Raw genomic sequence first — 19550 nt, 5'->3', positions numbered from 1 at the left:
TGCAAGTTGTATAGGCCAACGTAAAAACTAAGAATGAAGTAAAAATAACAACTATTATGTTATAAGCATACGTAATTTTAAAATATAATCATTTGTATTAATAATAATAATTGTTTAAAAAACAAAAGTGATATACAGTTGTTGAAAAGAGCACAAAAGACAAGACACAAACCCACAACTGCAGTTTTGATCGGTGGCTTCTTGTCAGATTTAGCACAGTACAGCGTGTAATGAGAATTTGTTGAAGTCTGCAAGTGAATATAATACACACTCCAGTTCTCAATAACCTTTACAGATAAATGGTGTATGTTTTAACTGTGTACATATGGTGCTTTGAAAAATATTATCTTCTTTGGTGAGTACGCTATATTATCAATATTCTGCAACAGCTACTCCTGATGTTTTACTCTGTGGCATATCCCATCAAGAAATGACTAGGAAGCCAGTTTGCACCTGAATTACATATCCGGCCAAAGTTTAGGCACCACTGTTTTAATAAAGAAATCCATTTTCAATTCCAAATACTTATTTGAAACATTGAAACCTCTACATCAGCACAAGTAATTCTACTAGAAAATACATCACAGCATACCATATCTGAGCAAGGATGGGCTGGGCAAGCTGGGTCTGGACCATTATGTTACGAGCCTGCGGTCCCGACAGGAATCCTGATCGAGCACGATCCGTCGTGTTGAACAGCTGGGTATACTTGAGCTTAGATTGATATGGAACAGCCCACTCTTGTAAAGGGGAGCCCATAGACAACCTGAAAATAATTCAAGACACATTAAAAACAACTTATAAGATTAATATCAATACAATTCTGTCTTCAATTTAACCCTCAGCAGTCAAATATTTATCGAGAAAACTATGTGTGTGTATTAGTATCCATTCTTACACTGATATAAAATATTTACAAAATTGTAGTTAAACTCACCAAGATCTGGCAGAACTTATCAATAACAAGAGCTACAAAGACACATCTGGTTAAATCTTTGGTGTTCTCCATCTTTCTATACAGATGCGAGACCTGGACCTTCAACCTCTTCAGAGGTGCATCCAGAAGAATCTCACGACTGACATTTATACCTAACTTGGTCACCTGGAACAGTTCCGGGAACAGCGCAGTGCCACGCTGTTCTGGTAATGCCTGTTCATACGGTTCTTAGGCTTCTCAACAAATGGATCTACAAAGTCATGCCTCATTTCACTGCCTTCATGATCTTGTCACAATGGCATTGACGCTTATTTGGGAGAGTGTTTCTATAGACATGGGACAGCTCAATCTTGTAAAGACTATTTTCCTTAGGGTTGATGCTGTGTGAGAGCAACAAACTGCAGGGAAACTTAATGTTTCGTGAAGACTTTGCTATGCTTCCAAAGAAATGAACCACGACTGTTTTAGCATAAACCCACTGATAAGAATCGATGCATACAAAAAAGAAGCAATTATCCAGAAACAAGCGAAGCGGAGTTGCAGTTCGTCAGCCCTTCTTTGAATGTTCAGAATGGTATGGAAGCTGTCCAAGAGAAGGAGTAAACAATTGGTTTTCTTTTCATGTACTGTTTGTTTTACATTGCAACAACTCTGATACGTCTTATGGTGATTTCAGGATAGGACAGGGCTAGGACTGGAAGGGAAGCGACCGTGGTGTTAAGGTACAGCTCCAGCATTTGCCTGGTGAGAAAATGGGAAACAATGGAGAACTATATTCAAGGTTGCTGATATTGGTGTAGGAAACCACCACCTCCTGAATGCACACTCAAAGGTACATGATTTAAATCATGCAGCCAACTTACTCAGTAAATCTATAATGAAAAACAAGTGTAATGAAATAAAACTGAATGAAGTTAGACAGGAAAAACTAAGTCCAACGAGAAGTAAATGAACACTGCTTTTATTTGGCAAAATGGCAGAAATAAGGACAGGGACATGAATCAGAAACCCAAATATTCTTACTAAACATCATCCGCATTTTAAAAATTGCACTGTTCTTTTAACTGTGAAGTTACTATGCAAATACGAGGGAGGGCCCAAAAATAACCAGACAACATTTTTTTAATACAGAAGTTTTTCTTTTTTAAGTTACAAACATTGGTCATCTTCGAAGTACTCTCCATTAACACTAATACATTTGTTCAAATGTTTTTTCCACTGTGCACTGTACTCGTCCTTTGGCATGCTTTGCACCCCCACCTTCATCAAATCTCTTTCCACCTCCAGAATGTCTGCAAAATGTTCCCCTTTCAGCTCCCTTTTCATCCGGTGAAACAAAAAGAAATCAGAAGGTGCGATCTGGTGAGTAGGGTAGGTGAGAAAACGGTGTCATGCAGTTTTTCACCAAGAAATCACACACAGAAATGGCTGTGTTATGGTGAAAAAACCAGTCGCCACTCTGCCACAAATCAGGCAGTTTCAATCGAACAGCCTCAGACAACAGCCTCAAAACACACTGACAGAAGACTTGGTTCACTGTTTGATGGTCAAGGATGTACTCTGAGAGAACAATGCCATGAACGTTGAAAAAAAATAGATCAACATTGTCTTCAAGGCTGATTTGACTTGTCGGGCCTTTTTCGGGCAAGGAGAGTTGGGTGCCGTCCATTGCAAACACTGATGCTTTGTCTTGGGGTCGTACCCGTAACACCACGGTTCAACATTCGGTGAAGATTTTGTCAAAAAAGTTCTCGTCCACTTCGAAATGGTACAACAAGTCACAGCAAGCAGCGACACGAGCCGCCTTCTGATCAGGAGACAACAAGCAGGGAGATGAATTTTGCAGTGATTAATCTCGTCTACAAATCTTTAGCTACAGTGCAATGTGATGTGACCTCCACGAAAGAACAGACAGTTCAGCATGTTTTATCAACAGTACACCTTTTATCCTCATACACAAGAGCGTGAATTTTCCCCATGTTTTCATCAGTTCTAGACATGGAAGGCCGGTCTGGGTTTTGAATGTCTTCGATCGAAATGCAACCGTGTTTCAATCGTGAACATCACTCAAACATTTGACTACTTTTCAAGGAGTGTTCTTTATAAGCTGTAGATAACATATCAATCGCATCCAAAGCACTTTTACCAAGAAGAAAACAAAATTTTAATGCCTCATGCTGTTCTTGAATATCACCCATTTCACAAAATAACAAAAAACGAAGCAGTCAAAAAACATATTGCAAGTATACTGTTGCAGAGGCTCGCTGCAACCATCTCAAGCCATGCTACTTGGCATACTGACTCAGTAGGGATTACTTTAACACCTACGTAGAGGGAGAAGCCCGAACTACAAGAACGGCATATGCAGCGAATTACGCTTGGTTATTTTTGGGTTCCCCATTGTACTTAAACCTACACAGATGACTATTACTCACGGAGAATCCAGAGATGATACCCTCTCCATGGCTGGCACTGCTGGAGGTGTACTGCCAACTGGAAACATAAAATTTACTGTAAGAAACTAAATTGGTTGAAGAAGTGCATGTTAAATTGGGAGCAGATTATCTGATACATACCTGGTGGAGGTCTTGGAGGTGCTGCGACTGCAGCAACACCTGCTTGGGATGTCACAGCCATTGGTACAACTGGAGCTATGGGAACAGCACCAGGGACAATAGGCATAGTTGAAGACACGACAGGAGCTACGGGAACTGTCGGTGGAACAACAGGCATCGTTGAAGAAACAGAGGCAAGAGGAATGGTAGGTGCCGATACGACAGGGGCAATGGGAACTGATGGAGCCATCATCCCAGTAGGAGGCCGCATGCCAAGAGAAACGGCTGGCATGGACGGTACCATACCCATGGGAGGGATAGCACCTCGGAGTGGCGGCTGCTGTACGGCGGCCATGAGTGGGGGAGTCATGGGCCGCACGGCACCCAGTCCTACTAGTGGTGTAGGAACTGCTGCTGCGATTGGTGGCGCTGCATTTTGCAACAAGTTCGTGTTAATCAGCGGAGCAACTGCAAAAGAATTCACAATTGTACAGCGCAAGCAGATGGGATTCGATAAAGCCTTTATTGTCCATGACAAACTTAGGGCTCCTGGCCCTCTCTTATACTTAACCACAAACATATTTTTATATATTAACCCTTTCCTACCCACATTATCACTCTGCTTATCCCCAGGTTTCAACCTATTATTTAGGGAACATTGAAGCAGAGCACACCATTTCAGAAAAAGTTAAATATTATAAAAACTACTGATCACAATGTATTCACATTGTCAATAATATTAGAAAACATACCATCGCAACCATTTCTCTATTCAAAGTAATAATGTTTTTGGTTCAAACCTCCACCCCCTGTTTGTGTTACTCTACACAGAGATAGGCTGTATTTGTCACATTAACTGAATCCCTCTAAACCAATAATCACGTGATTCTGGAAGCGGAATGGTGCCTATGTATATCAGCTTTTGTTTCCTTTGAACAAGTGTCTTCCCATTCTGTATCTATTTTACTGGAATGCACCTGTTTGAATGCTGCATTGATATATATGCAATTGGTTACGTCACTGAATAGATTGTCTCCTCCTAACATATTTAACAAAAATAATCTATTTCTCATAATACCCTTCTGAAATTATGGACAGGTTCAATATAGTCATTTGGAGTAACGAAACGAAATGTTTGTGTTACCTGAACTGCGGCCGCATCGCCCTCAGGTCCGATTTCTTGATATCTGTTTTCAATTATATCACTGTTATTACTAAAATTATATTTGTTGATATGTTATTTACTCGCTAAAAATTCACTTCCACCCCTACTCAACGATTCTGTGTCATTTTTTCCGCCTATATTCAGCTTAGTTTCAATATCCGCAGTAGTCAATCCCGCCATGTTTATGAATGAAACAGCTGACCCACGCACGTGGAAGTTCAAGACCGTTGCCTAGGCAACGTCAAGACAGATTATCGCTCTTCTTTTATCTCCTAAGCCTTGTAGATTGTACTTAGTGTTCATAAATGCTTATAAACACTTTACTACAGAAAAATCACAAAACTATCACATAGATCGGAGACGTGTGCAGATAATGCAGCCAGGCGCTTTTGGGCGCTAAGGGCTGAAAGGCAAAGTGAAGAGTCGGGCACTATTGGGCACTAGGGCAGGAAACGGTTAATACTATAAAACTGAAAAACTACAAGAAAACAGCAGCATTTAAGAAAAAATATCAGAAAAAACTACTACATTGTACTGTCTTGAAAGTATAACTACATGACAATAACACCAAGAAATTCTAAAGGAAGTGAAAAAATGCTAATAAAAATATATTAAATAAAATTAAATAATCTTTGCAGTACAGGAGACAAATTACAAATCAGTATTCACTGCACTTTCTTGTTTTTTGTTTTTTTCTTTTACCATAGCTTACATTAAAATTTAAAACTAAAATTGAAAATAAATATCTGCCTAGTAAATATTGATTTTTCAAATTAGGAAAGAAAGACAGAAAAACTTAATATAGTATAAAAGTTCTAGATTTCAACTAATACTTGAGAACTAAACTTTATTTCAGATATTGTACTAACTTACTGCTTTATCTAACTGCATTTCTAACATCCCCGGATCAAATGTCTTACCTCCTGGAAGAGGAGTTTGTTGAAGAAGGCTTGATGGAAGGACTTTTGGAATTTCAAACCCCCTTAACTTCAAATTGATCAACTTGCAGGCGATGCTGAATTCATTGATGTTCATCTTGCCATCAGCATCAGTGTCCGCCAGTCCCCTGACCGACAACAAACATTATTAGACATCTTCTCTTGTAAACTGGCAGTAACTTCAATCATAATTGTATCAAAAAATTGTACATTAAAAATGCTGTGCAAAAGCTAATTTCCGATCTTTCATGTTTTAACTTACAAATAATAACAAACAAGATATTTGCTATTATTGCAACTTTATCATGAACTTCCAAACATCCCCGGAAATATTTTTTCCACTTACAACCTATACAGGGTGGTCGGCAACAACGAGACCTGGGTACATGAGTGTTAGAGGGCTGGTCACACTGATAAATAATTTGAAAAAATACCATAATTCATTCATTTATACCATTATCATCAGCTGCTGAAGTTAACCAGTCAGATCACTTTGCGCACAAATTCAAATGGGCTTTGTAAGGTGGTGTTGTTATCTACACATGGCATAAGACTGGCTTGGGAGCCATCTCGATAAATCAGCATCAGACACAAAAGCACCATGGGTTTCAGTTGGTGTCACCGTAGCATACTTGTTATGAAGAGGTCCTGTCAGCTCGGAGGTTTGTGTTCAAATACCTCCCCTGGCGAAGTTTTTTCTTCGACTGGTACTCTCAACTGGTCTTAACCTTTTAAGCGCTGAGTTACTAGTTAACTGTTTGGTACCTCAGTGCTGAGTTTTTTCATTCGTATGAAAAAAAAAAAAATTGTAGAAGCTTTAATTTTTAACTGATTAGCTTTAAATGTTTATAAATGTCAGTTCTTTATAAATCTAAATGCAAATGGAAAATCCTACACTTATGCTCAAAATTAGTTTTGAGAGAAAACAAAATTATATTTTTTGTGCCCATGCATTCATCATCTTTATACAAAGTAAAGAGTCCAAGATACAATTATTTCCTAAAATCCATAGACAACTAATACATGTAACTCCTTACAAGTACATATTTTGATATTTTAAAACACTTTCTAAACCTGGAATGTGGTGACAGCTCAATGTTTTCCAGCAGATGTTTGTGATACAGATTTGTTTCATCAACAACCATTTGCACCAACCTCACTGGCACAAAAGTTTTTAAAAAATCAATGATTTTGGGCTTGTCATCAAACCCTACTTGGCTCCCAGAGTCTGTCACAGTTAACTGAAAGTCTGCTGGAGATAAGTCAGTCCGCCACAAAAATAGTGATGAAATAGCTTTTGAACTCACCGCATTTTTCTTCTTTTGTTTATAAGAAGGCTCTGTTTCTTTCTCACATACAATATTTTCAGCACTCTCTGTATCACTCTCACTTTCAAAATCGCTTAACAATTCATTAAAATCATCATCAAACTTAAAGTTCTCGTGCACCGTCTAGAGGCGGGCGTAGCAGATTTAGCAACACCGCCTTGCAAAGACCGTTTGAAATCGCCCACAAAGCGATCTGATAGGCTAACTTCAGCAGCTGATAAAATGACAACGGCACGATATCAATTTTTTTAAAAATATTTATCCGTATCACCAACTCTCCAACGCTTATTTACCTGGTTCGCGTTGTTTCCGATCACCTTGTATGTAACAGAAATTATAGAAATTTCCAATCGTGTAACCCGTATGTCTCGCATCTTTTTACTGCTGCCTCTGTGGATCAGTGGTAGAGTGTTGGCCTCCGAATCAGAAGATAGAGGGTTCAAACCCGACAGAGGTAGTCGGATTTTTGAAGGGCGGAAAAAAGTCCATTCGACACTCCATGTCGTACGATGTCAGCATGTAAAAGATCTCTGGTGACACATTTGGTGTTTACCCGACAAAATTCATTAAATCTCAGCCATAGACGCCCAAGAGAGTTTCGGTTTACTTGGTCTGCCATCTAGTGGGCCTAGAGTAAAACGGAACGTCAAAATTGACGAGCAGACAGCCAGATGGCGTCAAACTGAAATGTCTGCACCCGGTGGCTGAGGCCATATGATTATTATTATTATTATTATTATTATTATTATTATTATTATTATTATTATTATTATTATTATTATTATTTATTACTGCATTGTCTATAATAGAGATACTTAAGAATTTAGATTTTTAGAGAACAATCCACCAACACCGAACATCGCTGACAGAAACATTGTTTAATCATCATGGTAACAAGTTAAATCATGTTTATGATCATTGTTGTTGTGATTAATAAGGTACAAAAACCCTGCGATCACCAGCTCACATTGATCAGGAAGACAATAAAGGCAACCATGAAAACAAGAAGAAAAACACGAACAAAATAATATCCTCAAGAAAATTAAGTCATGAAGGGAGGTGGAAATGAAAAGACACCCTCGACCTCGGATGCCCTAAAGTCACTGTGCTGCAACAAGCACCCCAAGGCATCATAGCAGCAGTCAAAGGGCACCAACACATAAAGGTTGTCATAAAGGATAATACATCAACATCCAGTTTCTCAGATTTGAAGTCCCTTTTGACCAAGCTCCTAAAAAGAAAACAACTTCCAAGCAACATGTCAACTCATCAATTCAAGACTAGTTCGGGAAAATACCAACAAGATGTACCTAGCCATTCATAATAAATTATTGCAGCAAGCATCAAATTAATACGAGACATAGAACATTTCTCACTATTTCAACACGTACATTAAGACTTTTAAGCCTTAGATACTATTGAATTTTAACAAGGTTTATGACTCAAATTGAAAGCAGCACCATACAATAGCTCATTAACTACTGAGTTAATAAAAATGAAGAGAATTTTAGCCAAATCTTTTCACTGTCTTTGGGATTTACCATGTTTTGGACATCGGTATTAACAGAATTAATATCTATTCCAATTTTAACAATTATTTTAAATGTTAATCTGTTCATTGTGTTCGCAAATGCCTTTCTGTTAATGTATTTTACTACTTAATATTAAGATTATAATTAAGTACAAATTAGTTATACGTAAAGTTAATAATGTTATGTCTTAACCTTGAGAAAAATTATAAAGGCTGAGGATGCTCGGAAGTCGAGCGAAACATGTCCCTGTTTATTTATTTTTATTTGCTAGGGGCTTTACGTCGCACCGACACAGATAGATCATGTCCCTGTTAATATACAGATGATATAGAGATGTGCTCTCTCTTTTCAGCTTCCACTCATCTCTGCTAGCTGGCATTATTGCTGTAACTGTATAAAAACTAACCCATCAATGATGGGTTCAAAGGCTAGTAGTAACTAAGCATGATACATTTCAAACTTTTCTTATATCTAGAATTCCTCAATTACTATTCTAAGAATATCCTATTAAAACTAAAAATCAAACCCCATGGCGCAACAGCCCTGAAGGGCCATGACCTACCAAGGAACCGCTGCTCAGCCCAAAGGCCGGCAGATTACGAGGTGATGTGTGGTCAGCACGACGAATCCTCTTGGCCGTTATTCTTGGCTTTCTAGACTGGGGTTGCTATTTCATCGTCAGATAGTTTCTCAATTATAATCACGAAGGCTGAGCAGACCCCAAACCAGTTCTCAAATCCAGATAAAATTCCTTGGTCAGGAATCAAACACGGGGCCTCCGGGTAAGAGGCAAGCATACTACTCCTACACCACGGGTAAGACTGCCCTATTACTCGACACAATTTTTTTTTATTATTTTTCCTTAAAATTTATAATTGTACCATGTTTTATGGTATTTTGAATTATGAAGAATATGTTTATAGGGTAGAATATTACCATATCTGGCCAAGGACAGCAGGTGGCAGCTGAGACTGAAGTAAGAATCCCTTGGCCTGATCTCCAGTGACGATGCCATTGATGGGCTGTAAAGAACGGAATTGTTCTTCATACCGAGCCCTTTCTCGAGGCTGAATGATCCACGGATCGACAGCTGGAATCATACACAAACATATAGCATAAGAGAAAGGTCAGTAGCAGATAAATGATTCCAAATCCATCAAAAAGAACAGGCACTCACCTCCGGGTGCTGCCATGACCGTTTAATAGTCTAATAACTCCACCTGGAAAGAAAGAGCAGATACTGAAAGACAGAAACGTAAAATTCTTAGGAAAAGTTTCGGTCCCACACAAGAAAATGGGATTTGGATCAAAAGGTGAATTGCAAACCTCTATAGTCATACAGGTATTTTCATCAATACTGTATGGAGGAGGCGTTTGAAATTTTTGGACACATTTTTAGGATGGATACTAATGGGCTCGCAAGAAGATTATTCAATGTAATAAATTCCCAAAACAGGAGAATAAATTGGCTGGAGGAAACAAGAGGGGACATGAATGCATTGAACACTGGAGGAAGAAATCATGAGAAATCCCAAAGTGCCTCCAGCACCAAATATCACAATTTCTGGTCCATCCTTCATTTCAACTGATTGTCTTCCTCCTGACTGAAAAGAAATCTCCCAAATGACTGCATCTCTCCCCAACAACAAGACATCAGGCAAGGATTCCACAGTTGCTGAATTTCTGAAAATGCTGGTCCTTTTTGTTTTTTGTTTACAATTTACTTCACATCGCACACACACAGATAGGTCTTACGGTGGCGATGGGATAGGAAAGGGCTGCTAAGAGTGGGAAGGAAGCAGCCGTGGCCCTAATTAAGGTACATCCCCAACATTTGCCTGGTGTGAAATTGGGAAACCACAGAAAACCATCTTCGGGGTTGCCGACAGTGGGGTTTGAACCCCACTATCTTCCGCATGCAAGCTCACAGCTCCACGCCCATCACTGCACGGCCAACTTGCCTGGTGTCTGGTCCTAATCGTGCTGCCAAAATGGAATAACTCTTTCATGATACATGGGAATCAGAAAACTATTCATAAGGAGTGGCAATAGGCTCTGATATATATAAACCAGATGTGAATAACAGAGGCATACCTCTTCATATAATTGCCTATAAAATCCTATAAAAAGCATTTCAAACCCTCTTCCACAAGATACACTCCTGCGGTTAACAGAATTTTTTCATTACAGAGTGTCATCAAAATGAGATCTCTTCACACCAAACCACCTGTCATGACTCTCTTTTATTCAAGACGGCTCATTCCATTATCAAACAAATTCAGACCAACACTTATTCACAAGTGAAATTCGAGGTTAAGACTGGTGTCTGGCAAGGCAATGGGCTCTCACCCATTCGGTTCAACTGTGTTCTTGGAAAGGTCATCCATGAGTGGAGAAATAGGTTACCCAATAATGGTATTAGGCTGGGCACAGGATCCAAAGGAGTGTGTTTCGACTGTCTTGCTTTTGCAGATAATATAGTCCTAATGGCACATGACCTCAAAATCCCCAGCCTCCTGGTTGAAAGATTACAAGAAGTAACAAGCTGTAAGTCTCCAGATTTCTTTTGGAAAAAAAAATGAAGTAGGGCCTAATGACGTTTGACCATCATAATACCGTCTTTATAGAACAGGTAGTACAGGCTTCAAATAGAAGCCAGTTTCCTTATCAGGCCAGATGCCGCAACCAGCCAACTATTTTAAATTAGTCTTAGCTAGTAGGATAAGCTAGTTATGTGATTAGTGTAGTTTGTAGTTGTGGTAGCATCTTGCATGTGTGTTGGCTATTCGCGCATGTGTGGGATGCTACTGAGAAGATGTAGTAGATAGTAAATTAGATTTAGGAGGGGATAGTGGCTTATTTTCTTTATTATTAATAAACCGATGGTACGTACTATGGTTGGGAAATAAAGATATGTATGTATGTATGTATGTATGTATGTATGTATGTATGTATGTATGTATGTATGTATGTATGTATGTAGTATGTATGAAATTCAAAGAGGAATTTGGAAAGGGAATCGTAATCCAAGGAGAGGAAATCAAAACCCTGAGATTGGTCAATGATATTGTTATTTTATCTGAGACTGCAGAAGATCTGGAGAAACTGATGAATGGTATGGACAGCGTGTTGGGGAAGGAGTAAAAGTCCAAATCAAAAATAATGGAGTGTAGTCGAACAAAGTCAGACGATGCAAGAAATATTAGATCAGGAAATGAAGTCTTAGAGGAAGCAGATGAATATTGTTAGTTGGGTAGTAAAATAGCTAACGATGGCAGAAGTAAGGATATAAAATACAGACTAGCACAAGCAAGGAAGGCCTGTCTTAAGAAAGAAAAAAAAAAAATTTGCTCACTTCGAACTTCGATATACAAATTAGAAAAATGTTTTTGAACACTTTCATCTGGAGTGTGGCATTGTATGGAAGTAAAACATGGATGATAACTAGTTCAGAAAGAAAGATAATAGAAGCTTTTTTACAAGTTGCTTTACATCGCACCGACACAGATAGCTCTTATTGCGACGATGGGATAGGAAAGGGATAGGAGTGGGAAGGAAGCGACCGTGGCCTTAATTAAGGTACATCCCCAGCATTTGCATGGTGTGAAAATGGGAAACCACAGAAAAACATATTCAGGGCTGCCGACAGTGGGGTTCGAACCCACTATCTCCCTAATACTGGATACTGGCCGCACTTGAGCGACTGCAGCTTCGAGCTCGGTAGACCAAAGTTGATTAATTGTAAGAGCCTCGTTATCGAACTGACATAAGGGGTAGCTAAAAGTGTTCGTAAAACTGACAAAAATATAAGAATGAATAATCCAACTATAACTGAAAGAGGTGTTAACATGAATGCTTTGAAACTGCAAGACATCAACAAACTGTTGACTAAACATTATAACAATCAGTAGAAAAAGTTTCTGACAGCCTCCAGTTTTACATAACTTTTCTGGAAACAGTGGGGAAAGATGTCACAAGAGAATGAGGAAGAAGTCATTGAAGATGAGGAAGTTTTTGAAGAAACAGATGATTTGATGGTTTAGATGTTCTGTTTATGTGATTAAATACAGTTAATATACACTGAACTCTTATTTGATTATGATTTTCTGTTATTTCACTTGCAATTATGGCAATCTCCTAAGAATGTTGGATGCAGAAGTGGAAATCTCCACCTGTTAGCTGCAAACCTGTCAATTACCTTACAGCTTTCCAGCTTCACAGCTACACTCTTCACTGGTACTGCCTAATATCCTACTTTTACAACATTCCTTTCTATTACATTTATTTTTAACTAAAACAAAAACAGCTTTGAGATCACTTAAGCTATCTGTAACTTCAGTTTCTATGTAGAGTTCATCTGGTTTTACGAGCACCACATCTAGAATATTCTTCCGTCACGTGGTTCCATCACTTTCTGATTAAACTGTCCTCCCCAGGTTTACTTACTTGCCAATAAGTCTCTAACTGCTAAACTTGGAAAAAAAGGAAAAAAGGGGGTTTAAAAAGACAAAAGGGAATTCTAAGAATTATCTGACTACTTACTGTTTAGATTTAAAGGTTTAACAGTGAGGGTACTGACCCATTTTTTCAAAAGTATTGTGGTATCTAATCCTTTCAAGCATAAACGTGCAACATGAAAGACAGCTACATACCTGAGAAAAGTATAGAACTCTCTGCATGTCCTATTCTCATAAAATCAGGATCAGACTAGAATACCTGATCGAATGAGGTCACACTTTGATTATCAATTTGTGAAAGCTGTGAGACTCTCAGGTAACTGCAGTCAGGCAGGAAAGTTGTAGATATGAAGCCTCAGATTAGTACCTGTACGTGGAAGTCGTTTAGATTTAGCTTGCGGCACTGAGATTGGCCTACCATCAAAACCCTATGGTTAAATGAAGAGAGAAAAGGTGTGTATATGGGAGGCAAGGGAGTAGGTGTACATGTATTCGATTTTTTTTAACTGGAAAAGAACTACATACCTGATTTTCTGCTGGCTATTCTACTCTCTCTGAAAGCTTTTGTCCAGTTGGTTTCATACAAGGCACACTGCTTGAAAGTGGGTTAGGAACCCATATTGGATTTGACAGGGAAGGGATAATAACGGTGCTGTATTCTAAGGGAAGTGAACTTCTGAAAATGTCAGGACGACTCACAAAAACGTTCAGAAATATAAAGACCACCGGAAATCGTAAAGAAAAAGAGCATCTAATAGATGCAGGTTAAGGGAGGAAAAAAACACTACCGATGTATGAAGTTAAGAAATGAATTAAACTCGTTGGAAAGTCTGAATCAGCATATACTTAAGTGCGAAGGTAAGTCAATAATCTTATAACTTCACTCTAATGAAGATCCTGGACAAAAGTGAGGTACACACCCCTTCCCCAAAGGTACAATCCTTGTCTCTAAATCTATCTCATGCTCGCAGCTAGCAGGACAGTCATGCATAATCAAAATCAATAGTGATAAAACGTGTGGAATTAATCGAATACCTTATCAAAGTGCCGCACCATCAAAAGATATCACGACACCGATACGCCGAACCCTTCCTCAGACTAACACTTCCTGGAAAGGGGGCGGATTTTAACTGACCTGAGAGACCGCTCTGTACATATATCAAGTCAGAAATGACATGACTACCTTACCTATAAGTTCACAACAGCTTGAGCAATAGCAGAATTAAATACATAACGAAGTCATATCATTTGACACATATCTGCACAAAACCCATGACATACGTCACAAGTGATCGATAACAACTGAGAAGTAAGACAATTAGCTACTACTTTCTTGAATACTATCAGCGGAAGAAAACGAAGCGTTGACTTAGGAAAGAAATTATATATATCACAAATGTATTTAATATAACTGTTTCGAAATTAAACATGCCGACTTACTCTCCAGTTTTCATTATCATTTCATAAGGATCCTTTAGTCGGCATTTCCGCAGGGAATCAACGAGCCTTTACATTACTGTGCATCACGCATGCGTCTGGGAGACTGGGCCGGAGCCGGAGTCGGAGCCGAATACGAGAGAGCGACTGGCTGCCAGCTACTGTGGAAGCACGTAAGTCTATCAATTGTATTTTCTATCTAAGCCTGAACTGTCACAAGACATTATTAGTTATGAATTTTAGTGTGCTCTAAAATGGAAATGCTTTAAATGTTCTGTTATAAGCCTTCCGCTACGTAACCTTAAATTCGTAATAACGTATCTCAAATATTTACCCCACATCTAATGTACTTTAAGTGCACCGCTCAAAATACACTATTTTCAACTTAGCGGTCGACAGGAAAAGAGGCTATTTTGAATCCGGTGGGGATACTGCATGTGAATCTACGATGCGTCATGCGGGTTAGTATTGATCTTAAAGGGGTGCTGGTTTAAAACGCGAGAACTGTCGGCGCTGAAAGGAATCTCGCCACATAATACTGACATATCGAAAAAATTGTATATCGTAAACATACTGATAAGATGGTTAGCTATTTCCATTTGCGGCCTACTTGGACGTAAACACAATTGCATCAGCGCTGTTTCGGAACGAAACTTATTGAGGACAATGTGTTAGCGCTATCGAGCACATGGCTAGCAGATCGCTCGAAGGGGGCGTGGACAGACTCCCAAAGGAGCTGCTATAGTATACCACATAAAATTCCTTCCCGGATAGAACTACTGTATTTCAGTCAAAATCCAGTAATTCCTCTAATCTAACTCGACGTTTAAATTGTCCACAAGATTTAGTTGGAAAATAACCAGTGTGGCAACTCTGAGTTAGTATTTATCATTAGTAAGCGAAAATATTAAAATAATTGTATTGTTTTATTGCCGGTAGTATTTCAATGTGTGCCTAGACATTTTCACCCCCCTCCCCCTGTTAAGTTTGATACCGTCCATGCAGGACACTGCTGGTGGGTGGTGATGTCTCAGGTGTTTTAGCCGAGTGATTTCGATTCTAACTTCTCTAACCTTGGTTTCAATGTTAGGTCATGCAAGTAAGATTTTCGAAAAGTAAAATTACTGCTACGTAGTTTGAGATCTCGAGTAAAATCGTAGGTCGTGAGGCTTATGACTTAGAGACTGTGAATCAAATAGCACAGTCGGCGGTTTCTCATCAAGACAACCGCCGTTCAGATCCCAGCCAATCCATGTGGAATTTTTGAAATGAAAATTATCCTTGTGTGTGGTTTGAATTCCATATGAAATTGGAGGTCTCAAGGCACGACATTAATAGCCACATAAAACTTCAAGATTGCCTTCCTTTTTGCTTGTGTCTTGTACGTATGTTTGTAGGTTGAGGAAGGTGTGATTGTTGTTTTTAGAGGAAGATCCTCTCTCAACACTATGTGTGTTCAGTCGTCAGCCCGAAGACTGGCTGGATCCTCAACAGCTCTACCATTAGCTGTCATAGATGGCCTTGGGATTTCTCATTGCTTTCCTCACAGACGGAAGTTGCTATTACATAGCACTCTGCCAAGCCTCCTGAAAAGAGCAACATACACCATTCATAACAGGCAGGGACTATACTGAGAGTCAACTTAAGACCTTAGCGGTCCCTTTGATGTTAGTCAGACTTCTGGTCGTTGAAAAGGCTTCCGCAGCGCCAAATAGTTCCCTAGGTTTGTTACTTGTTCCTGAAGTCAGGAGTTTCCTTCAGTTTGGTTAGATATTCTGGTGAACTGACTTGATGAATTAAAATTTTTGCCCTGTATAAATATGGAAAATATATCACAGGTTGTATGTTATTCGGGTTCGTTACCAACTCTTATATTTCATACGTAGATGGCTGTGAATAGTTATTGTTCTCAGTGGTGTATGTAGCAAAATAATAATAATTTAATATGATATTGATATCTTATTGCACTGTGTACTTAGTAAGTTTGTTCGAGTTCATTCCACTGTTGATAAGTTCGCATAATAGGTGGGACGTTGAAGATGGATCCAAGAAAACTGTTGGCAATACTGGCTGCAACAGCGTGTTCACTGTTCAGTATTCATAATGGCTGCCAGCTGTGAGCAAGACGTGTGTGATGCTGTAACGCTTGAGTTTCCTGTGAAATACTTTAAAGCTAACAAAAGTAAAGGAAAATAAAGTAGAAAATCTAAACCAACGTTTACAGTAGCCTACGAGATTAGAATCCACTGTGGACTGTGGAAGACGTTAAAAAGTCCGCGCAGCTGATCGGCGTTTCTGTGTACAGTGTTTACGCAGCTCGCTTGGAATGGAAAATCCAAGTCTCCAGGGAAAGAACGATGTGTCAGCTCAGCACTCGCCGTAAATAAAACAGGAAGGGCCTTAACACGCTATGGGAATAGGATCTTTGGCGGATTCGATAATAATAACAATAATAATAATAATAATAATAATAATGTGTACTTTACTTTATATTCGCAACCGCACTCTACCTACAGAAATGTTGTCATGAGAGGATCATGAGTTCGTTTTTACCTTCCGAATGACGAGACTACAATATTTACAACATTCCTGGAAGCATTGTATTTTGCAATCCCACTCACCGGTGGGTTTTTCAGCTTTTTTAACTATGAGAAACTGCCACTGACAGTCGTTGCAAGAGAGCGGAATCGTATACGTATGTTTTAAGTCTCCATGTGCCTCACACAAATCGCATTATGAAACAAAAATAATTCTTGCTTCTCTTGCCTCGGAATTCGTCAGTAATCTGTAGGTTTTATATGGTCAATGGAGGAATAAATAGGTATGGTACGTAATCAAAGTACAGCTATGTGAAAGGCAGTGATTTCGTTTGATGCTTCACTATTTCAGAATGAAGTACTGTACTTGTCAGATGGACGCACGGCGTTAATGATAAGCTGGTTGTGGCGGAGATGGAGAACCGTGACGAGACGGGAAGGGGGAACAGGGGACGTGCTCACGTGCGGAAGGATACTTTTCCTAAGCTCTTAACTTGAATTTCAGTATAGCTGCATAAGGAATGGCGTTACTCATAGCTCATTCACTTTCATGTTGTCAAAGCCAAGGATAAGACTGTGAAAGTAAATTGGGTTTTTTTTGTTTTTTCTTTCTTTTTTTTCTAGCGGTTTTACGTTGCACCGACACAGATAGGTCTTATGGCGACGGTGGGATAGGAAAGGGCTAGGAGTAGGAAGGAAACGGCCGTGACCTTAATTAAGGCACAGCTCCAGGATTTGCCTGGTGTGAAAATGGGAAACCACGGAAAACCGTCTTTAGGGCTGCCGACAGTGGGATTCGAACCCACTATCTCCCGGATGCAAGCTCACGGCTGCGCGCCCCTGACCGCACGGCCAACTCGCCCGATAGTAATAAAATTGTTCTAGCCCATACCAGAAGTCATAGTGCACTGTAAACTCTAGGTCTAGCCAGCACAGGGATTCTTAACACTAATCAGCGGGAAAATGGGAGAGGTCGTGTTGCAGTAGCACCTTCTGGTCCAGTGAGGAAAGCAATGGCAAACGACCTTACTCCTCATCTTGCCTAGTACTCCTCATTTGGGCTCTGCCATTGGTTTTAGCGGTTTCCCTAAGTCTTTCGTGGTGCTATTTGAGGATCCAACCAGCCTCTGGGCCGATGACCTAACAGATCATAGAACGCGTTTTTGCTTTGTTTTTTAGAATTTTGCTTTACGTCGCACCGACACCGACAGGTCTTATGGCGACGATGGGATAGGAATGGGCTTAGAGCGGGAAGGAAGCGGCCGTGGCCTTAATTGAGGCACACCCCCAGCATTTGCCTGGTGTGAAAATAGGAAACCACAGAAAACCATCTTCAGGTCTGCCGACAGTGGGGTTCGAACCCACTATCTCCCGGATGCAAGGTCACAGCTGCGCGCCCCTGACCGCACGGCCAACTCATCCGGTAGAACGCGAAAACGAAACACCGCAGGCATATCGCACCCCTGCAAGAATAGTGACAACTCAAAACATGTCATTTTTTAGTTATCAATCAGTCATCAATGATCTGAATTTAGAGCTGATGCACAAGTGGCAGATTCTCTATCGGTTGTTTACCTAGCGTTTTCTTAAACGTTTCCAAAGAACTTGGAAATTTATCGAACATTACTCTTGATTATTTATTCCAATCCCTTACTCCTCGTCCTATAAATGAACATTTTCCCCCAATTTGTCCTCTTGAATTCCAACTTGATCTTCATATTATGATCTTTCCTACTTTTAAAAGCCCCGTTTAAGCTTACTGGTCTACTAATGTCATTCCAAGTCAACTCTCCACTGGCAGCTCGAAACATACTAAATAGTCGAACATATCGTCTCCTTACTCCCAAGTCTTCCCATTCTAACGTTCGCAGCATTTTCGTAACGCTACTCCTTTGTCGGAAATCGCCCAGAACAAATCGTGGTGCTTTCCTTTAAATCTTTTTCCAGTTCTCGTATCAAGTAATCCTGGTGTGCGTCCCATAAATGACATGCATCATATGCAAAAATAATCACTCTTTCGAACTAGAGAATGGCATAAGTGTAACTCCTTTATTTATTTCTTTCTTGCGAAAAATCGCAAATGCCGTTCTACCACCTCAGCTCACTGAATATCTTCATTAAGAATATTGACACTTGTTAAATTGTGATTTATTTCACTGATACTCTAAGATAATGTGATGTAATATATGCTAAATTTTATCATGTAGAAATAGTCTGATAAAATATTACCCCTTATTTGATATGGTGTCTTAAATTGTTAAGCTTTATTTTGTCGGAAGCGTTCATTTTTGAGTTGTCATTTTTGCGGAGGTGTGATATAATGAATGAAAGAAAAGATCGAGGACACCGTATATTAAGGTATAAATAGTAATATAACAGTGTAAAATATTTGTTCTTTCTTAATCTGCTTACCTTCCAGGTTTGGTTTTTCCCTCAGACTCAGCAAGGGATCTCACCTTTAGCGCCTCAAGGGCAGTGTCCTGGAGCGTGAGATATTGGGTCGGCGGATACAACTGGGGAGAATGACCAGTACCTCGCCCAGGCGGCCTCACCTGCTATGCTGAACAGCGGCCTTGGGGGGGGGGGATGGGAAGATTGGAAGGGATAGACAAGGAAGCGGCGTGGTCTTAAGTTAGGTACCATCCCGGCATTTGCCTTGAGGAG

The 19550-nt window shown here is 39.6% G+C and overlaps 1 protein-coding gene across 8 annotated transcripts in view; it reads right to left on the bottom strand.

Moving 5' to 3' along the window:
• Positions 1-14434, bottom strand: part of Dap160 (dynamin associated protein 160) — a 196896-nt gene extending 182462 nt beyond the window's left edge. For 6 of the 8 annotated variants that reach the window (XM_067154598.2, XM_067154602.2, XM_067154603.2 and 3 more), the window contains exons 1-7: positions 14101-14210; positions 9633-9675; positions 9392-9545; positions 5578-5723; positions 3514-3960; positions 3373-3430; positions 593-766 (exon numbers count right to left, since the gene is read on the bottom strand). In XM_067154598.2, coding sequence (XP_067010699.2) covers positions 593-766; positions 3373-3430; positions 3514-3960; positions 5578-5723; positions 9392-9545; positions 9633-9648 — 995 coding nt within the window. In that variant the 5' untranslated portion in view covers positions 9649-9675; positions 14101-14210. Of the gene's footprint in view, positions 1-592; positions 767-3372; positions 3431-3513; positions 3961-5577; positions 5724-9391; positions 9546-9632; positions 9676-13947; positions 13968-14100; positions 14211-14352 lie in introns of those variants that run through there. The other 2 variants (XM_067154599.2, XM_067154600.2) reach the window with 2 other exon arrangements.
• Positions 14435-19550: the final 5116 nt, after the last annotated feature.

Source organism: Anabrus simplex, chromosome 10 (genome assembly GCF_040414725.1).
Source record: "Anabrus simplex isolate iqAnaSimp1 chromosome 10, ASM4041472v1, whole genome shotgun sequence".
NCBI classification, from domain to species: Eukaryota; Metazoa; Arthropoda; class Insecta; order Orthoptera; family Tettigoniidae; genus Anabrus; species Anabrus simplex.
The sequence above is the reverse complement of the archived record's forward strand: the minus strand, read 5'-3'. Positions and strand labels throughout refer to the sequence as shown.